This window comes from Enoplosus armatus, chromosome 5 (assembly GCF_043641665.1).
Source record: "Enoplosus armatus isolate fEnoArm2 chromosome 5, fEnoArm2.hap1, whole genome shotgun sequence".
Lineage (NCBI taxonomy): Eukaryota > Metazoa > Chordata > Actinopteri > Centrarchiformes > Enoplosidae > Enoplosus > Enoplosus armatus.
Window position 1 is genome coordinate 5,379,715 of NC_092184.1, and position 9,436 is coordinate 5,389,150.

General features: G+C 40.9%; 1 protein-coding gene across 1 annotated transcript; it reads left to right on the forward strand.

Moving 5' to 3' along the window:
• Positions 1 to 1,721: 1,721 nt before the first annotated feature.
• On the forward strand, positions 1,722 to 7,340 carry LOC139285335 (DCN1-like protein 5). Its single transcript, XM_070905887.1, has 9 exons — positions 1,722 to 1,767; positions 1,947 to 1,989; positions 2,118 to 2,217; positions 3,845 to 4,007; positions 4,589 to 4,680; positions 4,828 to 4,936; positions 5,631 to 5,735; positions 5,924 to 6,026; positions 6,863 to 7,340. Exons 3-9 carry the CDS (start codon positions 2,150 to 2,152, stop codon positions 6,916 to 6,918), a joined length of 696 nt encoding a protein of 231 aa, XP_070761988.1. The 5' UTR covers positions 1,722 to 1,767; positions 1,947 to 1,989; positions 2,118 to 2,149; the 3' UTR covers positions 6,919 to 7,340.
• Positions 7,341 to 9,436: the final 2,096 nt, after the last annotated feature.

Consider the following 9,436-nt stretch of genomic DNA (forward strand, 5'->3'; position numbering starts at 1 on the left):
TAATTCCATATTTAATTCTAACAGAAAAGATTTATCCTCTGTGTTCAGCCTGCATTCTTGCATTTAGTTTTCATAAGCATAGCAGACATCTAGGAATTATATTTTGGCATGTTAGTTAAAAATCTCTCTAATTACCTTCGCAAATCTAAATAGCATTGTATAAACCCTGTTTTTCTGTAAGTAATGCTTAGTGTCCTACGTTATGTTAGACTCGACCTGCCAGTTGCTTTGTGAAGCGTTTATATAAACCAACCTGAAGTCTGGTCACAGCACAGGAGAAAAAATAAATCCGGTGACGCAGCCCTCGGTTTTACTCGGTACGGTTATGTTACCTAATTGCGGAGTACAAGTAGAACCGACCACAGGCCGTGTTTAAATGCAGACCCCTTTTGTCTTATTCGACATATTTCTTTTCAACATTAACATTACTCAGATGATGAAAACGCTGACATTTGGGGATTTGCGAGTCATTCTCGTTACAGCTGCTGGCATGCTGTCTTATTCTTTTTATTTTTTATTCTTTTTCGGATCCCTATTAGCTTTCTGGAGTACACATAAAATAATACAACACTGATAGATATACAAACATCGACTGTCTCCAGTCAGCTTAGCCCAAAATTACACACCTAAAAGTCAAAACCATCAAGTATCAATCAATTTAAGCAATACATGTACAGAGGTTATCAACAAACTAGTTGACTTCCCAAAAAAGCATCATAGCAGGTACCATTAAACCACAGTATCATACAGTATGATCTCCACAGTTCATTTTTAATGCTTTGACCTTTTATTAAAAGTTGTTACACATGCAGCGCCAACATTTTTAGGACACCTGTCCATACACTTTGAGTTGTAGTTGTAGTCTGTTTTTCATGGTTTTGGGCAAGGCACCTTAGCTCAAATCAAGGGTAATTTTAATGCTTAAGCATACAATGATATTTCAAGCAATACTGTGCTCACACTTGGCAACAGTTTGGGGGAAGACCCTTTCCTGTTTATGACAGAGCCAGGTCCATAAAGAAATGGTTCTCCCAGTTTTGGTTTGGAAGAAATTGGCTGGTCTGCACAGAGCCCTGACCTCAACCCCATCCAGTACCTTTGTGATGAGCTGTAACACCCGCTGTGAATCAGTGGCCGTCCTCACTAATGTCGTTTTCAGACAGACAACAGTGGTCCGCAAATTCCGCCCCCTTCATTATACTGAGGCCACTGCTTTGTCACAGTGGGGTTCCCAAAATACAGGACCCTGAAAAACAAAGGTCATCCAAAAAGTGAGTGGTACAGGACAAAACACTAATTTCCCATCCATTTTGCATATATATATATATATATATATATATATATAGTTTTGGCCCAGAATTAATTCGTATTGACTCACTAAAAAATATGGTTTATATTTTTTAGATTTACATTTGTCAATGCTGAACTGTTCTCCTAAACATTGTAAGGCTTGCAAATTCTTTTGACAAGATCTTGGCCTTTTTATTTTGACAGTGTTTCCACTAAAATATCCATCTACAGCAATTGTTAACATTTTGAGCCAATTTGCAACGTTTAGATTGTGCTTAATGACATGCATGTTGGGTCAATCAAAACATTCCTCTAGGTTTTAATAATGATGAAACGTTAAGTAATGTCTAGCATGTATGATGTTTGACATTACTTTGACAGTACTAATGATATCTTGCTTGTGTTGATTATGTGTCTATTTGTAGGAACTATTGGCGCATTTTGGCAGATACAATATCAGAAACACTGGACAAGCTCGTAAGTAGTTTATTTTTTAAATGTAGTGGACAATGCTAATGCAGTCCAACATTTACTCAGTGATAATACTTTGTAGTACAATATCTCAGTCTTAATCTCTCACCTCTGACTGGATTAAGGTTTATCAAAGTGTTGTGCTGGGACCTTTTTACCTGAGATTTTGATTCCTTTTATTCTAGAATCTTTTAGATTTGAATGGACAAGGTAGCCAGAAGTACACAGGTATGACCTTCATGCTGCACATTTTATCCTGAAATATATTATTGATTTCTTGTATTGTCATCTGGAGGTGTGGATGTGTTATCTCACTACGCCCTGCTAACATGTGATGTCCCCTCCACCATGTGTAGCCCAGCTAGTGAAGCCCATTAAAGGTTCAGTGATGCCTGTGAAGAAGAAGAGGAAGCTCCCTGATGTGGATGATAATGAGCGCAAATGTAAAATAACAAGGTAAACAGATACATACATTCACTCGTACTATAACATTTTATGTCTTGCGCCTCCTTCTTCAGATTTCTTTTGCGGTGCATCGCTCAGTTTGGCTCTTGGGTGTGTTTTGTAGCATGTTGGTCCAACCTCAAATGAGTAGCTTGTGAGTTAGCGGATCTCAGCTGGAGCACACAGCCACTGGCTGAACCCTGCAGTAGCCTGAAAAAGGACTGGCAGGGTTGTCTTTCCCCTGGCAGTAGGCATACTGAACCCCTCACCTTCTCATTTTCCTCAGCAGTGTGTGTTTGAGGGAATGTGAGTAAATAAGTGTGAGTGTTAATGTTGCATTCAGACAGCAATGAAGAAGTCCAAGCAAATACATCTGTGTGTGTGTGTTCAGAGTTATGTTCTTTTCTACGTGGGGAACACGACACTCAGCACATACTTGTCCTCTTAATCAGTGCTGCCTCAGTCGACAGGAGGAGGACTGTAGGAGAGAAGTGCCAGTTTATTAGGTACACCTAGTCTAGCCTCATGGATATAAATGAGGTGTACAAAATATTAAAAACACCTCTTAGTGTAATGCAATACAATACAATTCAACAGCACTGCACCCTACATTCTAAAAATACACATACAGACATACAGTTTTGTTACATCAGTGTGATGGTAATTGATTTATATAATAATAATAATAATAATAATAATAATAACCTGAGTCACATGTATGTATGTAAGTCATGATGGCATTGCTGGGTCTGATCTAGTAGCATTTTCCTTAACACTTTAAGCACGGCACAAGTTTGAGTTGTATGTGGTCACATTAATTTACAGACCACAGTAATGCACGTCTTATTTGCCCTTTTAAGAGCACTGTATGAATGTGTCATTTGAAGCGAGACTATTTAATCATGAAAGAAGAAATAACACATTCTTCCTCCTAACTTCAAATGAAAAGCTTAAATCATAAGCAATAAATTTCCAACTTTGCTCAATTCAGTACTCAGAGGTTTTGCTGCTCAAAGTCAATAAACAATACAATTGAATTATCGCCCAGCCCTAATACTACTACTGTATTTTTTGAGGCTTACTCAGATCAGACCAGCAGTCACTTCTGGAACTCTTGGGATGTCATATTGCACTGATGATGAGATGGTGACTAATGAAGCTATTGAAGGATGAGTGCAAAATCTTGCCATTAAGTGTGTGTGCGCATTTCATCTTAAGTGTTTTTTAGTTAAGATATTACATTCACCCTATGTGTTAAACCTGTGTCACCCATATTAGTGACTGAATTTTTGTTACTAGTATGAGATGAGTTTATTTAACCCTTTAACACCCTTTTACAGCCAATATGGTGTCATTACGGTAATTTCACTTGCGCCTCTCAGTCAAAATAAGCAAAAAAGTCCAGGCGGACATTTTGAGGCTTAGGTTTTAACCCTTTAAAACCTAAACCTGGCTGTAAAGCGCAACGTCTCAGCTTTCAGAAACATTTTGGATATTTTTCCGATAGCGCAAACCGTGATGTAATTATGGTAATCCAAAGTGCGCTTGCGCAAACGTGTCTCCTACGACACACTCTGTGTTAAAGGGTTAATTTAAAGCGTATGTAATTTTGAACCTAAACCTTTGGTCTGTGTTGTAGTTTCACCCGACCACAGATCCGTGGTGCCAGGCCGATCGCTGACAAGCTGTTCTCAAATAAGAAGTGCCTGGCCTGGTTCCACGAGTACGCCGGCCCCGACAAGGTGGTCGGTCCGGAGGCCATGGAGAAGTTCTGTGAAGACATTGGTGTGGAACCAGAGAATGTGAGCCCCCCCAGCTTATAGATTCACCCTGCCTATCTCTGACCTGGGCCTTTTTTATCTATCAAGCGTCTCAGGGTCAGAGTTAAGCCAGAGTTAACTCACTAAAATAACTCCTACCTCAGAGTTATATATAAAGCTTCCTACCCTGACTTTCATCAAGGAGAAGGACGGCTCCTATGAGAGAGTGAGGCGATTATGTTTATCTTTATGATGACATGGTGTTTGTCTTACAGTTGCGGTATGGAGTTATTAGATTATGGTAAAATGGGTAAATAACCTATATATGCAAAATTATTAAAATAGCTCAATTTCATAATTTACCAATATGCCATTTACAAACTAGCAAGCTCAAAAAATACTATTATTATTTTCATTTTGCCATCTCCTCCTAAATATCAGCAGAGATGGGAGTCATTAAACTTGTTTTGTGCTCAGCTCCCCCTCATTTCTACTGCCTTGGAAAGATTGTCAAACTCTAGAGAGCACACAGTGTGACGATAGAGGGAATAAACCCTGTGCACATGCACCAATGTTGATGGAACGTTAGCAAGGATTACATTTATTGCCTCTCTTTCTTGCAGATTATCATGTTAGTTTTAGCCTGGCATCTAGAAGCAGCAAGTATGGGGTTCTTCACAAAAGATGAGTGGCTCAGGGGAATGACGTTATTACAGTAAGAACTTTTCATTTGAACTTTCAATTTTCTGTTGATTTAAAATGGAAGTTATCTTGTTTGCATCACCCACATTTAGTTTATTAATATAAGAACCACTCGCTTGGTAGCCATTTTACGTGTGTGTGTGTCTTCCTCTACTTGCAGGTGTGACTGCACAGAGAGGTTACAGAGCAAACTGGATTACCTGCGTGGTGAGCTCAACGACGCTGTTATCTTCAAAAACATCTACAGATATGCCTTTGACTTTGCCAGAGTGAGTTTGATTTTGATTTATAACTAAACACCTCCCAAGATTTGAAAGGTCCCATATTGTAGAGACACACATGAGATTTCCATGTCTTGTTTGATTATAAAGCAGGTATAGGTGCTATATAAATACTGTGAAAGTATCAAAACACTCAGTCCACAGAGAAATGCACACGAGCCATCAGGACTTCCATAAGGTTGTGATGTCACAACTATACAGTCACCGCCCTCAGCCACGCCCCCAGCAGGTCATCTGCTGCAGGCACAGCACGCCCCCCAAAGTACAGGGACACGCTCATCCACTCGCTGTTATTTGGCCGCGGTGCTCAGGACTACTCTTCAAGTTTTTGAAGGTGGTTCAGTTTGTCTGAAACGGCTTGTTTCAGACAGACTGTGAACTGAGGGGCTGCATGCCAGTATTTGGGGCCAGTATAAGATAAATAAGGACTTTTTAGAAATGTGAATCATGCAAAGCTACTCTAGTGGAATCCCAGAATAGAAATATAGAGCTGAAATGAGCATAATATGAGTCCTTTTTTTTAATACAATGGATGTGCAGCCTTGTTTTCCAACAGTCAGATCAAATATTACCTGAGAGCTCTGTGGAAAAGTCACACGATCAAAACAGACTGAAATGGTCACAACAGTTCTGTCACCTCTTGCTCACTGTTGTTGTCTTTGTGCCTTTGTTTTGTCCTCAGGATAAAGACCAGAGGAGTTTGGACATGGACACGGCTAAATCCATGCTGGCCTTGCTGCTGGGGAGAACATGGCCCCTCTTTCCAGTCTTCCACCAGTTCCTGGAGGTAAATCCCTTGGGTAACACTTGTTTGTTTGGATAGAAATTTGTAATAATTCATTTTGGATGTAAAACATGTACAAGTAGTGTAGTTTGTCTTAGAAAAACATTTGTTCCTGGGTTATTTTGCTAACAGCAAAACCGGTGTGTAATTGCCTGACAATCTTTTTCTCCCCTCATTTGTCTCTCCCACAGCAGTCCAAGTACAAGGGGATGAATAAGGACCAGTGGTATAACGTTCTGGAGTTCAGCAGGACCATTAACACAGACCTCAGTAACTACGATGAAGATGGAGCTTGTGAGTATATAAGCTACCCGCGATCATGTATGGGACACTCATGTGACTATCAGCTACTGAAATCTGACACTGAACTATAAATTAAAACCATCTCCTGTTAACCCGTTGCATCAAGTATAAACTTTAGTGACTCCTTATTGGTTGTTGAGTTGCTACTGTTTGTTGTGGCTACTTCCACTCGTGGGTACAGAGAGGCAATGTCTTGGTGTTGCCTCTCATTCAGCAGCGCAAGGGTTATATGACACTGGATGATGCAACACAGCTAATATGATAGCTTCCTCCATTTAGACTCTGGTTCTCTCCATTCCCTCTAAGGTCAGCACTGTCCCAACACTTAGGGACATTACCTTCGTAAGAAACAAGTGCAAGACAGACTTAAGACCTGAAATACATAAAATCAGAACAGTTGTGGATCTGCTGGTATAATTTCCCCAAACTTTCCTAGATATAGTCTGTAGATGTGAAGACAAGTTTATGTTGTGTTCAAATGCTGTCAGAATAAATGAATTAAGTAATTATGAATAATGGACAAAGTTTTGCTTACAAATGGGACAGGGGATATTTTATAGTACAGAGATGTGGGGACAAAGCACTTTTACCATAAATAGTGATCAGTGGAACATAACTGTTTATGGCAAAAGTGATTTTATTTTGATGTTTTGCTTTCTGACTGTATACTTTTAGAATACAAGCACAGCTTGAGTTGCATTATACATTTTTTAAAATGAAATTCTTAAAGTTGCTCTGTGCTACATGATCTGTGCTCAGATTGAACAGCCACCCAAAAAAGTGCAAGAATATATATTAATATTATTTATGCCTTGTTTTGTCTGCAGGGCCGGTGCTGCTAGACGAGTTTGTGGAATGGCAGAAAGCTTGGTCAGCCTCATAGCAGACAACGTCACAACACCAAAAAGGAGAAAGAGGGAGAGAAAACAAAAACCACAAACACAGGAAGAATCTCTTTATCGTTTCAGAAAAGGAAAAACTGCGGTTTTAGATATAACCACCACTTTGATAGACTCCAACAATTCACATACATGCATAAATATGGACTACAGAATCATCCCTGTGGACTCTGGGTACATTCACATCCCATCAGAGATTGTCTCTGTGCATCGTCAGCCAACTGTGGTCAAGAGGCCTTTCTCTCACTGAGTAGACTTTTTATAGTGTTAATTTGAAGAAAAGAAAATGTGGGGAAGAAGTTCTTAAAATAGAGCTGTGGAATTTATGTTTTCTTGATAATTATTTTTTCCCATTTTGTGTCTTGTCAGTAGATGTTTTCACAGTAATAAAAAGGAAATGGAAGTATGTTAAGCTGCTTCTTAATAATTGGTACAACTTGTAGGTTTCACCAAACACTTTTGTAGTGCGTGCAGTAACTGGGAATCCTGAACACTCAAATTTATGGTGTTTGGTCAGGTAGTCATCCCGTTAACCTTGCTGACTGCAGATGCTGATCTGATTAGAATGATACGCTTCATAAAGTGCCAGCTGCTGCACTGTAATTCTGAAACCTGAAATGATGAAGGCTAATTTATATAAAGTGAAGAAAATACAAGCAAACAATAATTAATCAATGTTTGTATCCCCCTCTATTGAGTTTAGGAAAATCACATGGGTCAGTTATCAGGTAAATGACTGCCTTCTAGTGTTGATGTACATCCAAAAAATGGTGTATTTATATCAACAATATTGTAAATATTTAATGGTCACAATGGTTCAGTGGTAGTCCAGTTAAAGCAAAGGTATAGGTAGCTAACTAAGCTAAATGACATTAAAGGATGAGGCTGGTTATATTCAAATTCCTTGAAAAGATCGAAGCCAACAATGTGTTAGTTTGTCACTCAGTATTTTCTGTGGCCCGTTGGTCACAGCCCTTTAAACTCATCTGGCGTGATGTTGTCGTTATTTTGTCCACCCTCTGTAGTGTCTCTGTTATATCTCCATGTGGAAGTGTGGCCTCTCCTCTGTCTCCTCCCTCCCTGTCTCTCTCGTGTCCAGCGGCCCTGCTGACGCAGCGATCATGATGGCGTTGAGGCGTGTCAGGGAGAGGGAGCGCTGTTTGAGCCTGGGGGCGGGGCCTTGCTCACTGGGGGCGGGGTCTGGAAGGTGGCAGTATCGCTGGCCATCCTCATCGTACTGGTACAGCCGAATGACGCGGCTGCGACGGCCCCGGCAGGGCTGGGAGGACGATGGTTCTCCGATTTTCATTGTGTCCTTGTGTTTGTCCGTCTCATCGTCTTCTGCTTCTGTAAACGGTTGTTTAGAATCTTTGTCTGTCTCTCCATCTTCCTCTCTCTTATTCTTTTCTCCATCATCTCCCTCTTTCTCCTCTCTCCATTCTTCCTCCCTCTTCTCATCTCTCCCTTTCTCCTCGTTACCTCCCACCTCCTTCTCATTTCCTCTTCTCTCTTCATCCTCCTCACTCCTATGCTCCTGCTCTCCTGCCTCCTCCACCTCTTCCTCCTGTCTCCATTCCTTCGTCTCTTCCTCACTGCACTCGTCCTCATCTGTTTCGGTTCGACTCCCTCCATCTTCTCCCACTAGATAGAAACCACTAAACTCTCTTTCTTCCTCCTCCTCTGCCTTCCCATCACACCCTTTCTTTTCCACCAGGCTTCTTCCTGCCGCTGCTTCCTCCTCTTTCACGTAGTCACATCCCTCCAGATAAGTAGAGGTTTCCTTCTCCTCTTGTTTGTTCCGGAAGCTTCTCTGAGGTTTGGCAGGAGGAAATGAGTTAGTCGACGAAATCGACGTCTCCATGGTTTCACAATTCGCAGAGTCGTCGTCCCACACACGTTCCATCTCAAAGGCCTGGTTGTCGTACATGGGTGGCAGGGTTGCCATGGTGACCTCAGAGCCATGGTTGGGCCTGTCAGTTTGGCATCGTTGTTTCCGTGGTGATCGCAACCTCATAGTGACTGCCCCTAAACACCTAAGAGGAAATGGTGTAGTGGGAGTTTGTAAATATAATTTACACACTATCTTCTCATATTAAATATATTGGCTTCATATTTTATTTAATACATTGATGCCTATTTCCTTTTTGTTGGCAGTGAATGGAAAATTTGACAATTAGTGTTTAATACTGTGTCCCCCCCCCCCCCCTCATTTTGGGTTCCCTTAGTGTGCACGATTACAGACTTACTAGATTACTAATAGAACTTCCTGTTTTGAGTGTTTACTGACAGAAAACTTGGAAAATAATTTCACAGAAATGTTGTCAGATTTTGAGAACCTGATCCCAGTATGAATGAAAGCTGGGATGTACAGGCCCTGAACGCACCTGAGAACATGAGTCCTGGTCAGAGCTCCGGCGCTGAAGCCCAGGACAAACGTCAGCAGCACTGATGCTGCCACAGCTCCTGCAAACTGCCCATCTGAAACACCTGCCTGCTTCTCCT

Bases quoted from the DNA above. Each gene is read 5' to 3' on its own strand.
- LOC139285335 (XM_070905887.1), top strand. From the start codon at position 2,150: ATGCCTGTGAAGAAGAAGAGGAAGCTCCCTGATGTGGATGATAATGAG. The intron at 2,218-3,844 runs GTAAACAGATAC...TCTGTGTTGTAG, and splicing joins CGCAAATGTAAAATAACAAG to TTTCACCCGACCACAGATCC. The intron at 6,027-6,862 runs GTGAGTATATAA...TTTTGTCTGCAG, and splicing joins CTACGATGAAGATGGAGCTT to GGCCGGTGCTGCTAGACGAG.